Source organism: Lipophrys pholis (assembly GCF_963383615.2).
Source record: "Lipophrys pholis genome assembly, chromosome: 12".
Classification (NCBI taxonomy): Eukaryota; Metazoa; Chordata; class Actinopteri; order Blenniiformes; family Blenniidae; genus Lipophrys; species Lipophrys pholis.
Genome location: NC_137641.1, coordinates 22618018 through 22642500, shown reverse-complemented (window position 1 = coordinate 22642500; position 24483 = coordinate 22618018). Strand labels below are relative to the sequence as shown.

The window sequence follows — 24483 nt, the reverse complement described above, 5'->3', positions numbered from 1 at the left end:
CTCCAAAAAAGAAAAGAAAACAAAAAAACCCAGCATAACCTGCTTTGTGCCAGATCAGTTTACGTCTACTCAATGGAACACGGCACTCAAATCACCTGACCAGGCAGACCTACCTGCTTTATGCTTATTACATCAGCATAAAGGGAATGCAACCTGCATGGCTGAAACAAGGATACACTCCCCATAATTCAAATGAAAGAGAAATCAGGGTGCATTCACACGATCGGATCAAGACAAAAGAAGCATCTGTGGTTTACACTTGAACTGTTCCACGCCATTTTCGTGCTACTTGCCAGTCGGTGCTGAATTTCATGAAGCACACGACACTGAACGGTCTTCCGTCCACGTCAGAGTGAATTTTGTTGGACAGTGGTGAAAGCCGACCTGTAGAATATTGTGCGTGTGTCGCCTTGCAGTAAATGTGGCCAACACTGCATGTATTACAAGCAGGATTGAGAACAGATTTAGAGATTTGTTTGAATATTTTACTTAAGCTTAAAAGCTTGTCCTTTTTACCCCAGCTTTTCTGTTGACCCAATACTACCCACTTTTGTACATGGTTTGTACAACTGAAACAATATATTAACAGCTTTAGATTAAAAAAAATAAGTGTCCCCACTAAACGCACGAAAAATACTAGATTCATTTTGTTGGATTAATCTTTTATGAAAAGTCATACTTTTTTTTTTTTTTTTTTTTTAAACAACATACACATTTAAAACATGTTTATAGGTTTTCGGAATCTTGGTGAAACTTTTACAAAGCTGCCGGGATGCCAAGAGTTTTATTGAATGAGACTGCATCAAGCACGTAATGTGGCTCTGCAGGAGAGAAACATTGGTCTTAATGACACACTGCAGCCTAATGCAGTCTTTATCAGGCTCCAGGAAAGGGCTGTTGGTGAGCAGAGAGACCTCAATACCTGCATAAATTGACAAATGGAAATGAACACGCACATCTGATAACAAGCTGATAGTTGCCAGGAACACTGTCATCATTATGACCATTGTCGTCATCCTCACCGGAGGCTTGCGGATACGCCCGTCAGTGTCTCAACAATGACACGGTGCAGATAATAATGGAGGGATTTATGTGAGCCAGGACCTGAGGTGTAAAACCTTTTAGATAACATGCAACGGTAAATGGAAATGTCGCGCTCCGGTCATAACACGCTCACACCACACGCTCCATTAAACAGATGACTTAATTTTCGCGTCAGAGTTTCATGCTCTCTGGTTTGGTGTGTATTACAGATCGCGGGTAGCTTTCCGCCACTGTATGAGAGTCCTGATGACCTTTCCGAGAGGAACGCCACATCCATCTGTTGGCCACGTTTACCCCAAGTCCCAACAGCAGCCAGTTCTCTACAAAATCACCTTTTCTGTCTGTCCTGAGGGAGGAGTTGGGAGTGGGAATTATACCTGGCACAGTAGTGACTGTTGTGACACTTCTGCTTAATTTCAGTATTTACTTATTTCTGGATACCGGTACCAAAGACATGATTCTGTCATAAATCTAAGCTAAATACAATAAAATAACAGAGTCATACATGCAACAAATGCCTTACAAAGGTGGATCTTCCCCATTCTCACTGACTCATTGGCTCAAAGCTGAATTGCATCTTCACCAAAAGTCATCAATTAAAAATGGACACAGAAAGCATAATTTTCCAGCCTATTGGATGAGTTATGTTTTTTTTTGTATGTTTTTTTTAAGCAGAAATTAGTAGAAATATCTAAACGTATGTAAAAGTGGCATAGAAAATAGATTTTTGTACAATATTTAGCGTGGATTAATCTGAAAAGAAACGGTAATATAATTTCTGAAAAGATGATAATTAAATGGCCAAATGAGGTCTGTGTGTCTGTGTGTGTTCACAGATCCGTAGGGTTCAGTGTCTTGCCCAGTAACATGTAAACATGGATATGATGCGATGGGGTATTGAACCCCCTCAACCTTGGGATTGGAATTTTTAGCTGCAGGAAGCTGAAGAGAGAAAGTAACCCGGCTACAGTCGCACCACTCTGTACTCTACTTTCATAGTTTCATGAAAAATAGATTTTGATTCCGCTGAAGCAAACTACTAAAAGGAATTCTGACTGATTCATCGCCAAGAAGAACTGTTGCGACACAAAGAAATCTACCAAACACCCATTTTCTTTCTTTTTGTCTTAGGTTTATTGTTTTAACAGTTTAAAGTCTGGGGTTGTTGTGAAATGCTGCCGTTGACTATTTAAATTTGCTTGCTTGTAATTTTGTTCAATAAATATTTGACTGAGTAACTTTGATGCTGAAAGTTTAAAAAAAATAAAAAAATAAAAAATAGACAATCAAATGAAATGACCGATCAGAAATAAGACTGAAGCCGTCTACCAATTATCTAATCGTTGCACTTTTTAGTGTCTGTAACATTTCTTCATGAGAAATATCAGAATTTCACTTGTGCGTTATAATAAGAGGCGTTTTATTTTAGTTTACACACTGTCTGGGCAGAAAAACCTTCATGAGGATTTATTTAAATGTTTGTTGCTAACCTCAAGTGATCAAAAAGGGAACAAACCGGCACCCACCAGCTCTCGTCATCACGAAACTAGACACTGTTTAGGTGCCTGTGCTTGTGGTTCCACGGTTCCTGTTGCTGCATGATAAGATCAGAGGAGCTCTGCATCCCTGTGAAACACTCTACCCGTGCAGGTTTCAAGTGTTGCCTAAGTTTTGTCTTTTCTTTTTTCCCTGCAGAGGAAACTTCACAGTTCCGAAGTTATCAGAGTCTAACATGGGATTCGGCGTACTGGGAGTGTTTCTGGGGCTTCTCCTGGAGGTCTCCACTCACGGACCCCACACTGTGCCCCGAACATCCTGGAAGCATCAAGGTAAAGTTTAAAACACCATTTCTGCATGTTGAAATGTTTAGTTTCACAGTGAGTGCATCAGGGGGGGGAAAATGGACAATTTGTAACAGGTTCTAAGACAAGTTGGATAACTTTCACCATCGCTAGAGCCACAAAAATGTAATTCTCACAACTGGTGTGACAAAGGTGCACAGTCGCAATTTACTCCAAGGATTTCATAATGATGAGAACCACTTGAATAAAATTTTTTGAGAAGCGAGGTGTAAAGATTACTATTCTAGGCGTCAGTTCAATTTGAACCATTTTCCTCCGCTGGATTTTGGAGAGCACGTACACAAAAGGCACATCAAAACGTGTGGGAAAAATTCGGAAATAGTGTGATATGACTTTTGTTAACGACTCGGCAAACCGTTTCCGCAAAAATCACAAAAAACTGCCAAGGATTTGCCCGTCAAAGCAGATGTAATTTTAGTGGAAAGACGCACAAAAAAACGACCCCTCTTTACCTCCATGAGACTTTATCATGCTTTTAGCCAAGGACTTCATTGATACTTTTCCACTATCATTATTATGGAGGGGATACCAGTCAGCACACACAAAATTATAATTTCGAGTTCAATACTATAATTACATACAACTCACAATTCAACTCTGGTTCAATTGTGCTAAAGAATTCCTACACAGCCCATGTCTGGTCTAAGTAAATACAGCTTTCCAACACAATAGCACTTAATACCAAGAAATATTGTTGCAAGAATAACAGTTTTGGCCTGTTGTCAGCATGTGCTTGTGTTATGAGGAGCAGAGGTGAGTATCGGGGATCTCAATTCTTCTTTGCCACACAGCCATGAGGAAATGCGCATTTTTAACACACGTTTCCATCCCCACAGGTGCTGATTTGTATTTTTGCCCGTTGGTGCCCAAGTAATATGAATAGCCTACCATTGTATACTGTACATATTATTCTGACTATATAGGGTTGTTCATTGTCTTTGAACATCTGATTTTACAAAGAATTTCTTGATTTTCTAAAAATCCCTTATGTAAAGCCTTTTTTTTTTTTTTTTTTTGGGACCTGCTATCACCCTATAACTTTTTCAGTTTGTCCGCGTCAGCGCCTACGCCCATACCCTTTATATTGATTATAAATGTACATGTGAAGATGTGAGGATGGTGTCTGGTAATAAGCTCTCTTCGTCCTTCTCAAATTAAAAATTTCTTTATAAATTGAGCATTGAAAAAACCAAAATCAGTGAAGGTATTCCATTCCATTTATTTCTAGGAACGTCACTGTACTTCTGCCTCCCTTTTTAGAGTAAAATAAAACCTTTTTCATTTTGATAAATGTCCTTTTAAAACATGCATAATATGTCTTCTCTCATTTATAAGTCATGTCATGAATCAGTTGGTAGAAGTTCAGTAGCTCCACAAACACAACTTTCTCATGCTATATGTCTTTATATAAATGCTCTCCTTTTAACTCTCGAGTGTCTCAGACTCACAAAAGATTTCTCAGTATCACCTGTCGCCTCAATTAATCCCGGAGCAGTCTCGCCGCGAACGCTCAAGTTGGAGCACTTTTCTGTGAGGCGGAACTTCTGTTTACAAAAATAGCCCCAGTAACTCGGTCTGTGCGTGAGAACGAGCGCAGCTCAGCCTTTGACAAAGTTTGTCCCCTCGCTGCGGCGCAGTCACTGTCTCAGTCAGTCAGTGAGAGGATTTGCTTTCATCATTGTGGTGTTTATGACCCGGCGCACGCAACCCGAACCCGCCTGCACCTGGTCCAACCAGTATCGTCCAGACTAACTCTCCACTGGGTTAGAATTCAATCACGACTCGCAGTGGAACGAGAAATCCACAAATCTCATTTTAATATGCCTTAATTCAGGCTGTATGAGGCATACCTGTATGACGGGGTGTGTTCAAGCGAGCGCTTCATTATGACTTGGAGAGGCGGCACTTTCAAGTTTTATTGAGTTGAATTAATGATTCTGTCATCTGTGACCTGAATGTAGCTGATTATTCATCTTAATTGTGTATTTATTATCTGACATTTTGGAAGGTTTTTACTTTGTTTTAGCTTGTTTATATCATATTTGAAATGAAATCAACAAATATTGATTCACATTTATTCAGAAATATCAAAACACCCCCTTTAATGAGATTATCCGTTAAACACAACACACAGATAAAGAGAAATGGACCTAAATTATACTAATATGAAGATTTTACTTGACTTGAACTTGATGTATGTTTGCTGTTGGTGGTGATTTTTCTTTTTTTGTAGCTTAAAAAATACATTACATCTTTGGAAGCTTGGGGCACATATGAATTAAAAACAATAATGCATATTGGTGAGCTGCTCAGCAAAAGTAAATACTTTACACATTCTCAGGAGATGGTACAACTTTGTTTGCATGGTTTTGTATTTCTGACTCCAACTGTATTGGCTCAAGTATTTAATCTCGTTTTTAAATGTATTCACTGTGGGTTCAGCTTCTTTAACAACCTATTGGTTATTTGTTTTGGGTAAAATGTGAAGGGCTCAAATTACATCTTAAGTAGAATCCTCAATACTTCTGATCACACGTGTTCATGAATTAAACGTAAGGCTTTATAGTTTCAGATGATAAATCATTGTGATCACATGGTTTTACGCTCAGATTTGGACCTGATGGAGTTTTCGGAGCCGGGAATCCACAACTACTCGACGCTCCTGCTGAGTGAGGAGAGGGATGCATTGTACGTGGGGGCGAGGGAGGCCATCTTCGAGCTCAGCCAGAAGAACGTAACCGTCAGAAACAACAAGGTATTAAAAAAAATGAATGCAGTTTTGTAAACATGGCAGGGGAAAAAAATCCCAAATTGCAGTTTTAGCAATGATTTTTTTTTTTTAATTTTTATTTAATTTTATGTTCAGGTTCAGTGGACAGTTGCAGAAAACTCCATGATGATGTGCACACTTAAAGGAAAATCAAAAGAGGTTCGTCTCGTATCTCATTCCCGATACAAGTTATTTCTTCTGTCTTTTACATCGTATGCTTCCTGTATTCATATCGCCATGTTGACAGTAAATGGTCTCTAATAAACACGTTGCGCTTCTTTTTTTAGAGGGATTGTCTGAATTACATCCGAGTGCTCCAAGTGGTGGACGACGAGCGCCTGTATGTCTGTGGCACACACGCCTTTCAGCCTCAGTGTGATTACTTGGTACGTTAATACTCAATCCCCTCTGAACGGGGAACGCCACACCACACAAATAAACATGTGCGCAGACTTGCCAATCAGCGGCGTGACCTTTCACTGTAATGCAATCTCTTCTCTCAGAACCTTGGCGACTTTTCATTGGACGGTCGACCTGAAGACGGCCGAGGGAAATGCTCCTTTGACCCCTCGCAAAGCTTCACCACTGTCATGGTTGGTGAGTTGGAGCCAGATTTCTATCATCTCACACCACAGAGCTTACTTAGTTATTCCGGCAGTAAAATCCATAACAAACCCGTCTTTAATCTCCTGAAATTGAATTTTATTTTTGTGTTTTATTCTTTGACTTTTCTATCAGATGGCGAGTTGTACTCTGGGACGGCTTATAACTTCTTAGGAAGTGAACCAATCATTTCCAGATACTCCCCATCCCAGTCTCTGCTGCGGACGGAGTACTCTACATCATGGCTCAATGGTGAGTCTGAGCAATTAGTTTTCCTCTTGAACCAACAAACAGTTTGTTAATTTTTGATTTTTCACAAAAGAAAATATTAGCCTCTGTTCTGATAAGGCCATATTTTCTATATATAATCAATTCAAACTCAATCCTCATTGACTGTACTGTGTTTTGTAGACTTGTGTTGCAGCAGATTTAAGTCATTCTCTTCTAAATGTTCCAGATCTCATATTTCCCTGTTTTAAAAAGGGCAGCTTCTTGTACTTCCCCAACAATGACTGTCTCTTTGTTGGTTATATTGACAGTCACTGACAGCACAACTCTCACTTCTTCTTAATTTAACACAGCACCTTAACCAGACACCAGTTTGCCGATGTCGCGTCAAAATGCTGTCAATTCGCAGCCAAAAAAGATCAAATAAAGGAAATATAGTTTGGTTTTGTTTTTTTCCCTTGACTGATGAAGTCAGTCAGATCTAATCGGTTACAGCTGGTATTTAAATGCAACGGGTGCATATTTTAATGGTTTATTCAACAAAGGAATCAGACTGGATGTGTGGTTTTTCAATCTGGAATGAATCTTCTCCGCAAAAATGATTTCTTTTTAACAGCTCCACAGAATTTAAATGGACTTTGTCATCTACTCCTCTCTCTCCCCTTTTCACCGAAACCCCGGTCCGTCTGCATGCCTTCTCTCTTGGCAGAGCCCAGTTTTGTTTTTGCCGACGTCATCAGAGAAGGGGAAAACGGAGCAGATGGCGACGACGACAAAATCTACTACTTCTTCACCGAGGTGTCGGTGGAGTACGAATTCTTTGGCAAGCTGCTCATCCCCAGGGTGGCGCGCGTCTGTAAGGTCAGTCCACGTTGTGCACCATCTGCAACACGCCAGCATCGTCCATCTTCAGCCTCGGTCTGTTGGCCGTCTGTGAACCTTTTCCTCTTTTTGTCTGTTTGTTTCTCTCGCTCTCTCTCTCTCTTTCTCTCTATCTTCTCTGTTCTTTCATATTCTTCATCCGTTCTTCTTATATTAATATTAATGTTTGTTTTCCGTTTTGTGCGGCTCTCCCTCACTCGCCGGTGTGTTTAATGTCCCCCCCCCCCCCCCCCCACAGGGTGACCTCGGGGGTCAGCGCACTCTGCAGAAGAAGTGGACCTCTTTCCTGAAGGCCAAGCTGGTGTGCTCCATGCCCGAGCTCAACTTTGTTTTCAACGTTGTGCACGACGTCTTCATCTTGAAGGGGTCGCACTCAAAAGACACCATCATCTACGGCGTCTTCACCTCTCAGTGGTTAGTGGCTCAGAAACTCCTCCCTCATTCATTTTTTCCTCTTGTTTTACTTCCCCTCATGCAATCATCATCATCATCATAATCGTCGTCCTTGTGCTTTCTTCTCCCAGGGGTAATGTGGGTTTGTCCGCCGTCTGCGCCTACAACATGACGGCAGTGGAAGAAGTCTTTTCCCGGGGGAAGTACATGCAGAAGGCCACAGTGGAGCAGTCCCACACCAAGTGGGTGCGGTACAACGGCATCACTCCTTCACCGCGCCCCGGAGCTGTAAGGGCCTCTCCAGCTTTTTGAATATTGTCGATTAGCTCAGCATTGAGGAAATCTTTGAATCACAATCTAGAGTCCAGATAATTTTTTTGTCTCGGCGTACATTCCAGTGTAATTAACATCTCATTCCACACTTGCCCTTTTCTCTCTTTTACACCAGTGTATTACCAACCAGTTGCGGCATCAGAACATCACCAGCTCGCTCCACCTGCCAGACAAAACCCTGCAGTTTGTGAAGGACCACCCTCTGCTGGAGGACCCTGTCCTGCCCATCGGCAACGGGCCTCGCCTCATCACTAAAGACGTAAATTACACCCAGATTGTCGTGGAGAGGGTTCGAGCCCTGGACAAGAAGATTTATGACGTCATCTTTACCGGAACGGGTGAGAACATGTTAAAATCTAAAAGAGTGATACGTTATTGTTAACTCATTATGTTCATTTGAATCACGTAATTGTGATCATTTATGTTCAAAGCGGTGAAACTCTGGACTGAGCTGATGAGGGATTGTTTTCTTTACCTCGACTGACATTTTCCTATTCCTCTCTGTAGATAAAGGAGTCCTGCACAAGTCTGTGGTGTTTGAAGGGGAAGTTCATATCGTGGAGGAGATCCAGCTTCTGAAAAACTCTGAGCCCATCAAAAACCTTCTGCTGTCCTCTGAGGTTAGTGGCTTTGTGTTGTGGGCAATAGCTTTGGGAAGAAAAAAAAAATGCTTTTGAAGCAGGAACGAGGCCTAAACAACAAGCGATGTGTCACTTTGAATTTCGTACACTATGTTTGTGGGTCCTGCACATTTTTCCTGATGATATGCTGCTGTGGCAATGTCTGTGACCCGGGGGAGACCTAAAAGACATCCAGCCAATTATGAGCACCCACCCTGAAGACAAAAAAACAGAACATTTCTCTGACTGCATTAGTTTTGAACTGGAGTATCAGAGTTATGAGTGTGTTACAGGTGTCTTTAAACTTGATGAATACCATGTGACAGTTGGTGTGCGCTTTGGGAGCTGTGGCTCAGTTAGTAGGGAGGTTTGTTTACTCTTCCGAAGATTGGTGGTTTGATCTGCCTGAAATGTCCTTTAAAAAAAACAAAAAACTAAAATGGCTTCCAGACGAAGTCGAGCAGCGTGTTTTGAAAGTCCTTCGCTCTGCTCGTCACAGTACCAAACTGCTGAAGCTGTGAATCATTTGCCACTCTTTAAAATGAAAAATATTTGCCATTTGTTGGTCATACTGACCTGAAACCTTCTTGCCGCCACAGTCCCGGTCGCTGTACGCCGGTTCAGACTCGGCCGTGGTCCAGTCACCCACAGCTTTCTGCAGCAAGTATTCGTCCTGCAGCGACTGTATCCTGGCGCGAGACCCCCACTGTGCCTGGGACCCTCGCACTACAGCCTGCGTCAATATCTTCAATCCTCCCCACCAGCAGCTAAGGTAACTCGGCAACATTCACTCCCCTGTCTTCTTTGTGCATACCAGTACTCCTCTCAGCTTAACGAAACTAAGATGTACTGATACTTCATCCAGTTTGACTTGCTTCACTATCTCTGACTCATTTTGTCACTTAAATGTGTCTAAGACTCAACAAGAATGTTTGTTTTTCAGGAAGTTGATCCAAAATCTGAACGGTGACGCAGACAGCTGTCCATCAGGTAGGAGTGAGAACGTCTTTCCCCCCATAAATAAGCATGTGTTGTATAACTGATCTATTCAAAGCATTCCGCACCGACATCTGAAATGTAATAATGTCTGTTTTATTTGCCTCGTCAGTGGCAGCGCGGTCTCAGAAGGACTACCAGCGTCTGACAGTGAAGCCGGGGAGCTCTGCTGAGCTGCCATGCCTGGTACACTCCAACCTGGCTCAGGTGATGTGGAAATCAAATGGCTCGCTTCTCACTGAAGCCTCCCGCTTCCACTTCATAGCCGAAAATGGGCTCCTCATTTACAGCGTGGCTCCGGAGGATCAGGGTTACTATGAGTGCTGGTCCGTGGAATGGGCCCCTGCCGCAGGGAAAAACTTTAGCCGCCTCATGGCTGGTTACATCCTGACTCTGGACCTTCCACCTAGACCGCCCCCCCAGGCGGGCGATGTGGCCACCACCTTGGGCAGCGACGAGACGCCAGGCAGACACACAGCTGAAGGTAATGGTAAGACAGACAAAGCCCCACTAACTTCGGCCCTGGGCCCCTCCAGCTTCACAACCACGGTCCTCCTCACCTCCCCTCCCCAAACTGACTCATCACTAACCCCGCCCCCCAGCAGCACCGTCAAGCTCCAGCCAAAGCAGCATCTTCCCCCGACATCCAACGTCCACCAACCAGACAACCGCGACCCAGCGGCCGAGTACCTGCAGCACAACAACACCACTGCGCTGCTCTTCCTCTTCCTCCTGTTTTTCCTCCTCTTCCTCGCCGCCCTGGTGTACAACTGCTACATGCAGTACCTCCCGGCCCCGTGCCTGAGGCTGCGCGCCGCTCTGCTGGGGAGCCACAAGAGCACCCTTCAGCCCGAGTACAGGGCCTGTGAAGCGGGTTTAATGGAAACGTCTGGCGGGACGGACAAGATAAACCTGACCGAGCAGCCGACCCAGAACGGCAGCCAGACCACTCAGAACCTCCGGGCGCTCCGCGACACCGGCTACGAGACCGAGCCGGAGTGCGGCAACGGTCGCGTCCCTTCGCACAGCTTTGGAGGCGACAGCCCCTCCCAGGAGAAGCCTTTCGACGTGGACTGCGAATCCCAGCCGATCCAGTTTGCAGATGCAGATGAACCCTACTGCTAGCCACAAGCCTCCGTCTGCTTTTTCTCAGTGCCGAGACGGCCGGGTGGAGCCTTTCCACGTCTTTGTCTCAAAACACATGAAGCTCAATGTTCATCTCTATATATCCAGTGTTGAGCATTTCAAGTGTAATCTTTACAAAGCTTGACTTGGCTGAGTTTTAGACTCCTGCTGTCTGATTCAGGGCTCGTGATCAAGCAGAGAAAAACTGTGTTCAAGGAAAGTTGCTTAGTCCAGCAAGAAAAGCTATTTGTTAAATTCCAAATTGGAAACATTGTTTACCAAATTGGTAAGTTAATGTGATGCTTTCCAAATTGGAGCTGCGCTTCTATTACAGCCTGGGTGAAAAAAATGAAGCTTTTGCATCATTTAAACTTTTATTTTTTCTGTTTTTGAACACGCTTCAGCATTTAGTAATTTCTCAGGGAAGACTTTCTCAGAAAGAGCTTTGCCACACAGTGATGTCATTCCACAACATCCGGTATGTGGGCCTTAATCCCAGCCAGCGATTTTGCAGTGAAGGTCAGAAAAGGAGTGAACAGAAGCGCTCGGACGGGGAAATGCTGGACTGTATCAAACCACTGACTATTTGCGAAGTTTCGTGACACTGCCGGGCCTGTGGTGTATTTATTTGTCCTTGTGAAGTTGACATTCCTTCATACGGCTCTAACGGTCCTGTGTATTAACCTTCACCAGTCCTTTTCCCTTCATGTGGTCTGTTGATAACATAAAATGTACATTATGACATGATGCTTGACACAAGAGCCCTGGAAACAATCTGAAGTTTTTTTTTTTATATATATATATAATTTTATTAAACCTCCAGTTTTAGATTATTTAAAATGAGTCACATCTGTGGTAATATTTTGATTATAGTTGGGTGTTTTTTTTTATTTATTGCAACAGATCTATTTTTTTTTTAAAGCTCACTTGTTACTCTCCCGTTTTATCCAGTTTGCATGTCATACATCTCTTCCGAGTTTCCCGTTTTCCTCAAGCCTCTCTTCTTCTCCATCACTCCCTCTCACAGCTTCCTCTCCTGTCGACACCTCACCTTCCTCTGACCTCCCTTCCTCCTCTTCCTCCCCTTCTTTCTCCCCCTCCTCATCCTCCAACACCAAGCTGAACGGTGTGGAGGCTCAGGAGGCGGAGGTGAGACTGCTGCCCCCCTTGCTGAAGGACCAGGCCTGGGGGGTTCACGCCCAGGAGGCCTTCCTGCTCTTCTGCCTCGCCCTGGGTGAGTGCTTCCTGCCACAGTGACCCCCCCGCCCCCAAGATTACATCAACCTCTCCTCACTCCTCTCATCCTCTTTCCTTTCCACACCCTGCATGCTGACTTCACACAAAACTAACTGGGAGTGAGTGCGTTTGCGTTTTTTGGGTGGGGGATTCATTCATAACAAGCTTGAAGTTTTTGCTTTAAGGCGTCTTGAGAACTTTTTAATCTGCATTTTTGGATTATTGCAAAATGGCCACACAGTGGGTGAATGTTTCATATTGCTGAACTGGAGGTTGTTTTCAGGTGGTCGGCCTCTCGAAGACATATCTCACAGCTTTCAGCTGTAACTTACAGTTTGTGTAAAATAATTAACTGGAGTCTGATGAGGAGTTATTTTAGGCTCTAATGCCAAACAATTGATTTTTTTATTCTTTTTTTTTTTTTTTGTGCCTGTAAACAAATGTAAATATATTTGTATATATGGAAAGACAAAAAGGTCCTCTGAATATGTACATAAATCTAGGAGATGTTTCTGGGCGAAGGCTCTTGTTAGGGAGACGAAATAAACATTGAGAAATGTTTTCAACTAATTTACTTTCTTTTTCTTTTTTTACTTAGCAGTTTTCTATACTTTCTTGTATAAATGACGTCAGTGTTGCTTGAAAACATACCTGGAAAAGTATAAGCTGTGGTGTATACCCCCCCCCCCCCCCTATTTTGCAATGAAAAACATGAAAGTATCAAAATCACAAGATAAAAACAAATAAACCTGGTAATTCAGCACATTTCCAATGATCACCATGAATTGATGGTCAGTAGTTCTAGTGTCTATGCAAATGTTCTTCCACCATTGTGCAGTGTAAAAGCATGTTTTGTGTAGTTTTCTTGTCCGAACACTGCAACAGTACATTAAAAAGCAACAGCTGGAAAACTAAAACAGTTGTTCGCTGACTGGTGCTTTTTTGCATTTAATATCAAGGAGCTGTAGAAGTTGACTTGGTAGCGCTCGTGTCTGTGCATGCCCGGGAAAGTAGAGCCCTTTAAGATCAGAGGTCGGCACTCGTGGTCCTGAGGGTCCACCGTTCTGCGTAACAGGCCTGATAATAAGTGGCTTAATATCAGACCTCCTGCGGAGCTTTATATCGCTACCGAAGTGTTTTGAAGAAGAACAACCTCAAAAACATGCAGGATTGAAGCCCTCCGGGACCGCCAGTACCCGCCTCTGCCTCTGAATATAGGAAGCATATGTACTTGAAGTGTAAACTCAAACCAAAAGCCAAAGATGGACTGATGAAAGGCAAGTATTCCCCCGATGTGTACCGTCGGTATCTCAAACATCAGGGGCTCGACACAAAGTCCCACTTCTGTCTGCAGGTCCCAGTGATGTCCACATTCACTGGCTAGTAAACGGGCACGGCTTGGACACCCCCATAATGGAGTACCGCCTGCCGCTGGGGCAGAGGGAGGTGTTAGTGAGCAGCTGGCTCCGAGAGGGGCCGCTGATCAAGGACGCCCGTTACCGCTGTGTAGCCGAGGCCAGCACGGGACACGCCACCTCCGAGGTGGACGTGCACCTCACCATCGGAGGTACTTTGTGTGGAGGGTGTGGCAGTAGAGCATGAGAGGCGGTAGGGTTTCTGGAGATGGGCAGTTGAGAGGGTTTATGTCCATAAAAGATGTTGTTATCTGACAGATGAGGAGAACATTCCATCCAGGGATTTGAACCAGTGGAGAAGTGCGCTCACAGAGCACGAGCAACTGGTAAAAAGATGGGAAAAGGCCTGGGTAGGTCCACATTATGTCCGTGTGTGCTTGTGCCTTTCCCCTCGGTCTCTGGGGGATTTTTTTTGTATTCGTTTTTTGCCTGGACTGCATCTTGTGCACCTAATTTAACCTGATTTGCATGCTTGGCTTTAGGCAACTTAGTTATTCTACTCATGAGCACAACGTGCAGAATTGTCAGCGCCATAGCATCTATTCAAATTTACAATAAATAAGCCATGAAGTAAAGGTTCTGCATGTGGTTTCTCCATAGTCTAAATGAAGTCTTCACAAACTGAGATGTAGAAACTAAAACTTGCCCTGATAAATGAGTCACTGCCGTGTTTTTGTTGCGAGCTTTCAACCACATTACCTCTAACTACATTTAAAGCATCACATGATGTACTCACCACATGCAGCTAATTGTGTTGGATACATTAACGCTTATATGTTCCCTTAAAATAGATCATTTCATTGCAATATTTTCTCACAGTTTGTGTATCGGCTGTGCTTTTATCCAGTAGTTGGGTTTGTTTACTTTCAATTTACTGCTCACATGCATGATGTTTGTCACCTAAGGAAAGAAAATGACAACCCTGAGATTAAATGGGCATTAAGGCATTTTGTTGTGTAAACAGGGCCTTAGTTTCATGGTTCAATTTATGATTAAGTCAAAGATACAACAATTTTACAGGATGTGTTTCAGCCCCCGAAACGTTTGAAAACCGGTTCAATCTGAACAGCAGTCCTGTCCCGTCCTTGTACAGTCCAGCTGTGTTTCCCCCTCTGCAGGAAAGCTGTGATGGCCGCAGAGCTCTCTGAACACTCTCGTGTGGCGGCTGACTTGGGTTGTGAACGCCGTCCTCGGCGCGGACACATTTTTCTGACGCTGAAACCATCAGGAACAGCTGGAATATTCAGCCCCAGTGTCCACTTCTTATGTCATGAGTTTTGACGGGCCGTGAAAGCCAAACATTTACAGCAGCTGCTTCCAAAGCACAGGGGCTCACCTGGTTGGTTGGCGACGGCGACGGGACTCGTATTGAACCCCGACGAGGTGACGACGCTCCACGGTTCACTCAGCCTGAGGACGTGTGGCCCGCCCGTCCACCACTGACTGTATGGATCAATAAACCTCTTTGTATGAGCCGATCAGATTCTGGTAGTGACGGCTGTTCAGACCCGTGTGTTTTAATCTTAAGATGTCTCCACCTTCACAGCCTTGCTCCGAGAAATGTGACTTCATCACTTTGGGATTGAGTGTTCAGAGGACGCTCTTTACTTCCAGGGAGTCGAAGCTCATTCCAAGGAATTAATAGTACACTTGAAGCTGCTGTGGTCACATTGGTTCTCGTTAATCACACTATATCTCCCATGTATGACTAGAATGCCAGATTATGGAGTGAAATGCAGATTAACTTGCAGCAGAGACGCATGCTACGACTTGAATTGTTTGACTTACTGCTTTGTGACTCACATTGAAACTAAAGCAGGAATAAACTTTTGTCAACTGCTTACATTGATTTATAGAATGTGTCACAAATTCAGGATCTTATATATATATATATCAGATGATTAAATATTCAGTCCTTTAGAAACCAGTTCTTGCTCTTGCTGCATCAAGCTGGAAGCCATGTAACATTTCACACCAGATGAATTATTTACTAACCTACTCAGAACATCATGACCGTGCATTTCTCCTTCAGCCATCTGCAGAGGGCACAGTTCCCTTCACTGAAATCTGGTTTTAATACACAGAGGCAGATTAAACACAACACCCGAGATGTCCACCAGTCACTCCTTGACAGTGTAGAATTAATGCATTCAGAAAACTAGGGAATGAGAGAATTGTGGATTTTTGAGTTGAGAGCATTCACATGTCAACATAAACAGGTAAACGAGATCCAACATGGTCATCGGTCTGTTTAGTATAAACAAACCAGTTCTGCTAATATGCGACACCACTGCTGGAATTATATCTGTCTAACATGAACTCAATGAGGATGGCTTATTAAAAGAAGCATTATTAACAGCATTCGTGTGATGTCAGGCAGCTGGAAACCCAGAAATGTCCAACTTCAATACTTTTAATATGATAATCATCAGCCAGCAGGCCCTTCCTCTCATAATGTGCAGTAACATTATACACAGTGTCATGACCCATATCAGCCAAGAGATGGATAATGCAATGCAGGTAAGGTCAGGTTTATCTATGTGTCATTACACTGCAACACATTCTGTAGATTCTTATGGGTAAACAACAGGATGGAACAATGATATATAAATTATTTAACACATCAACTGATAAAAGACCCATCAATCATGATTCATAATCAGTTAATGACTTTCAAACTTTATTTTTCCTACATTCAAAGTCAGTCATGGTGCGATTTTCTTTCTAACTTAAAATATTTTTGCAAAATGTATTTGTGAGCAGAAATGAATCTAATCCTTTTTGAAAATTAAATCAAGTTAGTTTTGGTTCATGAAAACTTTTAATAAAAATAAGCCACATATAAAATGAAAAGATTAATTTAAACTATCTTCATTGTGACATTCAGTTTATATAACAGGAAAATATTTCCTTATTATACGTGGCCACTTAGTGGTCGTTCTTGGTATTGCAGGTTGAAGATATTTAATAAGTCATAAGGAAGCTGTTCTGAACATTATTACTTAAATATAATTGTCACATTTAAATGCTTTGTATTGTTGGCAACATTTCATCATGCCAGTTCAATTTATGTGTTATTGCATTTGAGTGTTGGTATTCAAGTGAGACTTATTTTCAAATATTTATAGTGTTCAGTCATTATTTGTTGGAAGAAGTTTCCTACTTTCCCAGTTACTCACGAATGCACTATTATTGTAACTATAAAAGCAGAATTTCGCACAAACTTTGTATTTCTCAATTACTCACGAATTTACAATTAATAACCATGAACATAAGGACAACCTTTAAACTCCAGAGACGTTCAACCATCAAGAGTCCACTCTTCTCACAACTTGATCTACAGCGCCCTCTGGTGACCAAACATAACCAGCAACGCGATGGTGTGCAGGCGATTGTTTATTGAATTATTTAGACTAACGGCAGCAAAGTTTTCTTAACATTTCAGTCAATACAGACACCAGTTCCTCACGAAATGACAAATACCTTTTCAGTCTTCACTATAACAAACTCCTGCAACAAAAACAAACCAAAGGGGCACAAATCTGTCAGATTATTTCAACAAATCGATCCTACATGAAGCTGGAAGCAAGTGGTGCCGACGACTGAGTAAACACACATTAAGCTAGAACTTTTTTTTATTTTTCCAAACGAAAAACAAATAAAGTCCCAGGAGAAAATGTGGACAAGTTGTTTGTGTCATTGCTTCGGTAAAAGTCTTCTGAACAGAAGGATGTGGGGCTCTGAAAAAAGAAACGACAAGAGGAAAGTTACCAACTTGAAGCTGTGGATTTTCTCTCAATGTGTCTTTTTAAAAAGGACCGTGGCTTACGAAAAGAAAAAAGAAAAGAAAAGTTACAGTTCAGGTATGTTTCATCTAACTTTTTTTGTCTGAGAACAATTGAAAACAGGCGATCATCTTTTTTTTTTTGCAGATAAAACTTTCCTCTACACATCGTCTACAGCAGCTTATTGATCCTGGTCCAGAAAAAGCCGACACAGTGAAGACATATAAAAGGTATCCACAAAGACAATCCCTATACACTGTCAAACAATAAAGCAGACCATACATCGTGCACACCATTTGCATCTAATTCATAATTAAAAAGGTATAATTGCTGTAAAGTAAAGGATTGGTTGGATGACAAAGCATTTGACATGTTATATAATTCTGATTGTTTCATATCTAACCTACTGCGCTGCGTAGAGATCCAAGTATAACTTAAAGAGAAAATACATTTTCATGGAAACAATATTAAGGACCGATTTAATGGAACATTGCAATTCTGGAAAAGGGAGGGTCACGATCTGAAACAATCTGGACAAGGAATCAAAAGAACATAAATCACACGCAAGATTTCAAAGGGTAATTAAAACCAGCATATTATTTAAACACAAATTAATGAGAAAAGAGTTTTAAAGTAGGAAAACTTACATTAGTGAGAGTGGCTGTGCAGGCCTCCCAGCTTGTTTGTAATGGTCATTGTAAACAATTTGTTTGTTATAAAAGGGCAGAATACTTAAGTTTATTCTTCTTTCTGCTCCCTTTTATTCAGAAGTTTGGAAATGTTTGTTTTTGCTAGACTTTATCCACTTTTACCAGCAACCAAGCAAAAAAAAAGTTAATGGATTGATGCAATTTGTGCTACTTTATAATCTCCGTGTTTACACATTTTGGCTCAATTTACCCCATCCACACTTTAGCTTTACATTTGGATGCTGTTTACGCTCTGTCTCGCTCAGTTCTGACGTCACCATACAGTCCTGTGTGTACAAACAGTACCTGGGTCATGTATCATGTAATGAATCCATCCTCGGGACTGCTGCACGCCCAGCTTCCGCCACTCATCTTCAGTCATCAGGTGGGATTTGGGCACATATTTAGCGATTTCCCGGGGTAGAACCACATGTCTAATGTGTGGAGGGGGGGAAAAATAAAATAAAATCAAAATCCTATAACTAGTTAGAAAATCTTTCACTCTAACTTTCTTCACAAAAAGCAAAAGTTCAGTGGTAAGAATGTAGTTGGAAAACATTACATAAAAAAATAAAAAAATAACAATATTGAGACTTTTCTTTTTGTGCTGGCATTAGTTAATCAAAAACAGCTGTGTGTACTCACAACTCTTTGCAAAGGTAATTTGGACCTGCATTTACCCTCTTCTTTCTAAATTAACTTACTTTGTTGATAGTAAAAACATTCAAAAAATTATAAAAGAGCAGTATCTCAATTATTGACGCCTCCAAAAAAATTAATAAATCAACAGGTGACACATTGAAACGTGACATTCATGATTCCCAAACCGTTAAAAACAGCAGTTGTTCGCCCCCGTTGCTCACCTGTACTCGTACTGGTCGTCGTTATATCGATCCGAATAGTAAATCTGATTTGAAGACATATTTCCAGATGATGTGGAGTTATTTAGAAACTACAAAACATCTTCTCAGCCCACGTCTGACGCTAGTTCCCAGTAAATTGCTCAGAAGCTCTCATTGGACGAGTCACCGTCGGTCACGTTGCCACATTCCGATCACGTGACTTTACCAGCGCTAACTACACGAGCCGTGAACGAGACGCCATATTGGACCGGGCTACGTGCTGCGTGTTCGGTAGGTAAATCAACTGTTTTGTTGTTAAAGCAAAACATTACAGCAATTCGCTTTTTTTTTTAACCTCCACAATACTTCACTATCCATATCTTTGTAAAAACTGCTGATCTTTCAAGGGACATTGTTTACGTTCGTATGTTTAATATTTCTGTATGATATGACGTAATTAATTGATATATTATACAATAAATCAAGTGAATACGATGAACATTACTTATATCAATTGAGCTTAACTTTTAGTACCTTTATCAGTACTGCAGGGGTGATGATGGACAGAAAAACAAACAAACTGGCTCTGTATTTGAAGTGGACATTATATGATATATGATATGAATGAGTTCACTCAGGTCACTGCAGACTTCACGCCAGCTTTCCCAGGCACCTTTAAAAATGACTTCTCAAATACAGCTGAAGAATTCCTTAAATTTTTCTTTGTTTTATTATCAACCCGCTCTTCTGCAGCTGTTGTATGTGCTGCTTTGAATTGTTGTATTTTTTTTTTTAATAAAGCAAGAAAGCCCAAAATGTAGGTGTCAACCTTGAACAGGAGAAAGCGGTATAGAAGATGGATGGGTGGAGTTTTTCTTTTTCTTTTTCGAACCCTTCTTTAACAATTTTCTTTCAAATAAGACACATTATGTTGTCCTGCGATCAGTGACCTTTCAACAAATACTTGCTGATATTGGACCAGATAACATGTCAGTTTTTATGATGAAGACCAGCTGTTTGTATTTTATTTTATAAAAATTCAGAAACTTACTACTATTTATTTTAGGAACCTGTAAAAGAAGGTTATGGTTAGGGTGTGTTGCCTGGTCCAATATGGTGGATGTGTTGGGTCAGAGGTCAGGTCATCGTCTACTTATGTTAAGTGTGAATGAACAACTCTTCCTAACCAGAAACTTGCATTGTAATATAAAAACTCAAAGATATAAAAAAAAAGTAAATAGTTAATAAATGAATGATATACTTAAGACAAAACAAAAAACAATGTAGAAACAATTCCAGAGTGTACCAGACAGAAATATAGATATACTAAATATAAATTGTGAACTTTCTTCTCATCCTAGCAACTTGACGACAGATTCCCATCTTTGATTGGTTCATGTGTTGCTTTTTCCAGGTGAAAGAAAAACAGACAATCTTTTCTTCAAAGCGTCACGACCAGCTTTGGTTTTCACTTTGCATCAGATTGTAAAGAAAACCTGTGTTGTTTGACATCATAAACTTCCACATCTTTCCCAAATCCAAACTTGTCTGTCCACTCTGCTGCTGATGTCAGGAGGTGTGCCCGGAATGAACCGATGACAAGATGCGTCATTGGACTTGTTGCTCACTGCTCCATTTTGGCAAGGTTGGGCAGCGTTCTTATTGTGTTAAAGACGACAAAACTGTAAAAACCTTTTCCCACCTCTATTTGAATGGCTGGTGTTTATGTGGATTATTCCTGAGTGATGGGAGGCTGGAGTAATGCAGTCACTGTACCGGACAGTTGTGGGAAAGAGGAAGCTGAACTGTAAAGCAAAACTCTCTCTCTCTCTCTCTCTCTCTCTCTCTCTCTCTCTCTCTCTCTCTCTCTCTCTCTCTCTCTCTCTCTCCACATCCCCACCCTCACCTTTTGTCATGAACTTTGGGTCAAGATGAAAAGAACGAGATTCCAAATACACTTCACAGTCTTCTGCGTTGAAAATAATTGTAATAATAGTATATCTCTGATTTTTGAACTTCTTTGCCCTCCATACTGCCGCTCCGACCCTGTATGGACTCAGCTGTACGGTCGGATGGATGGGTGGATATCTGTGCGTGCGATTATATACTGTACTATTCGCGGCAATGCACCCATGCATAAATGATTCTCTCTTTGCCTTTGCTGCTTTTTAATGAACCATTCACACAAAGCTGAAATGGTGCCCCAGACACGATTATGAAAATCAGCTCTCAAGGCTGTGGATGTTATTGTCCACACAGGAAATTCTTACATCACTGTGCTCTCTTCACGCAGGCTATCAATATTGCCTGCTTCTGCTATTCATTTTATTATGTGTGTTTTGAGATTTGGAGAAACATGACACATGATTGTATAACCGCGGGCAGCAATGTTATTGAAACATGGTCACAATGGGGCTCAGTCTCCGACCATTAATGGGGGGGGCAAGGCAATTACTTTACAACTTTCATTCACTGGCAATCATAATGGGAACCAGATGTTGTATAATCTCTTATTTATATCATCATCAAATGTCGAGGTGTCCCTGGTCCATGTGATATTCTACAGGGTGACAGGAAGAAGAAGAGTAATCGCTTTAATAACATCCTGACTTTTAAATTGACGCAACATGTTGACAGAATAGAATTCTTTGACTTTGACTTGTCTCTCTTTTTTTTTTTTTATCAAACAAATAGACTCAAAACATTATGTTTTCTCAGTCTTATGTGCTCCCTTTATGCACGTAATGGACATATACAGGCTCAGTACAGCCTTTCAGCGTGACTTCTGAGGCGGCCAAGGATTAAGGTTCGCTGAACATTCAACTGACTTGAGCCGCAGCAGCTTCATCGTTTCACGGAGCTATTGCAAGTGAAAATATGATGCAGGAATTGGCGTTATAATTTTTTAACTGCATTCGAGGAGATGAGGACGACGTACTCACATGCAGAGTTGGTGTGAAGACTCTCATAAGGCCCCTTGGTGCCGTGACTTTCAAGTTTGTCCTGAAATTCATTTGAAGATACGACAAAATCAACCCTACGGCATGAAGTTTTCTGTTCTAGGTTTCAAGCTTCAGTGATATGAAAGCAATTGTACGACAGCTCAGGTGTGTGAAAATGAGAAGTTGGGCCTCGCTTGGTGCTCAGTTGTTCTCTTGGGATCAATTCATTTGAGGGAACGGGCAGCAATATTTGTGACAAGTGACAGGCTTGTCCAGCCCGCCGGCCTCCCTGTCTGGAGTTTGCCTGTTCTCCCTGTGCATGTGGAGATCCTTCTCTGGGTTTCATCAGACAAATCGAGATTCTAAATCGTTCCAAGATGTCTGTTGGACCTCTTATAGGCTGGTGACCTGTCCATGTTGAACTCTAAGTTAGTACAGAGGTTAGACTCTGAATGAAGCAGAGGACTGATGGACATGTGGAATGATGCAACAATAGAGCGTCTATACTCTGTTGTCTCCCCAAACTTTACAAATGAATCATTTACTAAATCTATGATGCTTTTCATGGTTGTTCTGATCTTTAATCGTTATATAAACACGCACGCACGCACTAAAAGATGGTCACATTTTACCAGTTGCCTGCGTCTGCCCTTTCTGTAACATTGGTTATTTGCTTGTAGCTGGTCTGAAAATATCTCTTGCTTTTTTTTTTTCTGAATGTTTTCGGTAACCTGGCAACAGTCACCAAGTGGAGAAATGTCTGCTGCTTTCCTCACCGATGGATGGATGCTCTTTTCCTCTGTCTCTCCAGGCTCATTTGTTTTTAATGGGGGTCTACACTGACAAACGCACCCAAAAAAAATAGATAATCATCTGACAAATGTCCAGTTTTCTCAACGTAGATGAAATTATTTTGACATCCTCTGAATGTCGTGAACCCTCACAAGATCATCTGAACGATTTCATTGAGGAAATCAGTGGGGGGGAAAACATTCATGGTGATATTGTCAGCAGGCAAGGTTTAGTTGTCACCTGCCCACTGCGGGGTTGTTCGGATGTCTATTGATTCCTCTTTATTTAGTTTGGAGAAGAGCATCTCGGATTTCTTTATTATAAGCGTTTGTGTTATTTATTATTTATCGGATGTTTTTGTGGCCTGTCCGCAGATGGATCCCGTTATAGCGCACAGGAAGCTCCGCATTGTGGCCGCTGCACCGCGCTGCACCACCGACACCTGCTGGGTGTCAGTTAATAGAAACCCCCGCCACCCCCCCCACCCCCTGGTGAGCAGGCATCATGGTCATCCCGGCAGCTGAGGATATTTCTGATATTTCTGCCCTTTGCTTTCAACTCAGCTCCCTCCACACCCCCCATGTCTGCGTCTTCACAGGTGATGAAAAAAGTGTCTGGTTTCTCAGCACCTATCCCCAGCTGGACCAACGTACAGTGCACTACAGTGTGTGAGTAAACCTTTGTGCTTTCAAGGACGTTCGAGGGTTAATTTGATTTAATCTCAATGAATTACTGTGGAACCCAAAAGGGGAACAGCCGACTCCATGAGATAAGAGAAAAAGCATAGTTTCACACGTTACTGCTCAGTGATTAAAATAGTTATCGAAAAAAAACGAAAAGTGAGAAAAGTCCTCCCACGTTAGTTTTGGCATGTGTTTCTTCAGACAAGCATTTTCCATCCTGCAAATTCTGCAAAATGAGACGGTCAAATTGCTTTGTTTCATGGATGAAAAGGTACTATGGAGTGTTGTTTCATCTTCGCCTGTTTAATGAAGCCAACCTTGTAAACGAAAAAAATTAAGATTCACTTTCTTCTTGTAGTGCACGCGCTCCATGAGGCCATGTTAAGTTTCTTAAATTGTTTTCATTTCATTTGTTTAGCATTTCTTCAGGGATTTTCTTTAATATATAATAGAAGCTTCACTATTTCAGTTTGACCTTTACTGATTCCATTAGAAATAAGAATTATGGGAATAAAATGGGGCCTGTTTAACTTATATTTACATTTTTAATTTATTATTTCATGAAATATGTATTGCTTCTGGTTAATGGAAAATGTCAAAGAGGAACTCGAACACCCAACCAAAATGTTAAGTGCTGTTATATAAGAGGATAAGAGATAACTAAACTTACATTTCTTAGGGAAATTTTGCTTTATGTTGAAAATAAATGAATAGGTTGTAGAATTGTTATTTATTTGAAATCCTTTGTCATTGCGAGGCTCAAACTTGCTGATTTGGGCTAACTTCTACCTATTAGAGGCTTATTTCTATTCATTGTTGAGCAGTTTTCCCAGACAAATGAGTGAATGAAAATGAAGTGAAAACTAGGGTTAACGGAGTTCTCTTGGACACTTACGGTTGCTATACAATGACAAAATAATTGTTGAATGAAAGAATTGAACAAATTGACATGTTTTTTTGTGACTTTACCATTAAGATTTACTCAGAATTCCCATAATATAATTGTATAATTATTGCCAGGGTAACTTTGATTGCATTTTGGATATGACTAAATCATTAAACAACTTCTGCCTTTTTTTAAAAGGCTGTTTTTTATTTATTTTGACAGCCTTGAATGTTCTCACAGTACTGACAGTGTGCGGACTAGTCACAGCTTAACATATAATCATGTATTATTTGAGGTTGGACAGAGCTGAAACATGTATAAGAGTGTTTCTGTCACATCAATATCAAATGTTAAATC

At 41.5% G+C, this 24483-nt stretch overlaps 2 protein-coding genes across 4 annotated transcripts in view; one reads left to right on the top strand and one right to left on the bottom strand.

Moving 5' to 3' along the window:
- The window catches only part of sema4d (sema domain, immunoglobulin domain (Ig), transmembrane domain (TM) and short cytoplasmic domain, (semaphorin) 4D), a 41062-nt gene extending 25713 nt beyond the window's left edge, over positions 1-15349 (top strand). Inside the window, exons 4-21 of one of the 3 annotated variants that reach the window (XM_080476769.1) lie at positions 2740-2873; positions 5516-5661; positions 5773-5835; positions 5964-6062; positions 6180-6273; positions 6415-6531; positions 7217-7368; positions 7628-7803; positions 7914-8070; positions 8231-8453; positions 8623-8735; positions 9335-9507; positions 9679-9725; positions 9844-10215; positions 11884-12090; positions 13447-13659; positions 13766-13857; positions 14626-15349. In XM_080476769.1, coding sequence (XP_080332895.1) covers positions 2777-2873; positions 5516-5661; positions 5773-5835; positions 5964-6062; positions 6180-6273; positions 6415-6531; positions 7217-7368; positions 7628-7803; positions 7914-8070; positions 8231-8453; positions 8623-8735; positions 9335-9507; positions 9679-9725; positions 9844-10215; positions 11884-12090; positions 13447-13659; positions 13766-13857; positions 14626-14655 — 2571 coding nt within the window. In that variant the 5' untranslated portion in view covers positions 2740-2776 and the 3' untranslated portion in view covers positions 14656-15349. Of the gene's footprint in view, positions 1-2739; positions 2874-5515; positions 5662-5772; positions 5836-5963; positions 6063-6179; positions 6274-6414; positions 6532-7216; positions 7369-7627; positions 7804-7913; positions 8071-8230; positions 8454-8622; positions 8736-9334; positions 9508-9678; positions 9726-9843; positions 10960-11883; positions 12091-13446; positions 13660-13765; positions 13858-14625 lie in introns of those variants that run through there. The other 2 variants (XM_080476768.1, XM_080476767.1) reach the window with 2 other exon arrangements.
- Positions 15350-17203: 1854 nt separating this feature from the next.
- LOC308118158 (cyclin-dependent kinases regulatory subunit 1) lies at positions 17204-18903 on the bottom strand (the record flags this gene model as incomplete). The annotated part of the gene is made up of 3 exons (XM_080477437.1): positions 17204-17247; positions 18288-18415; positions 18845-18903. 3 exons carry the CDS (start codon positions 18901-18903, stop codon positions 17204-17206), a joined length of 231 nt encoding a protein of 76 aa, XP_080333563.1.
- Positions 18904-24483: the final 5580 nt, after the last annotated feature.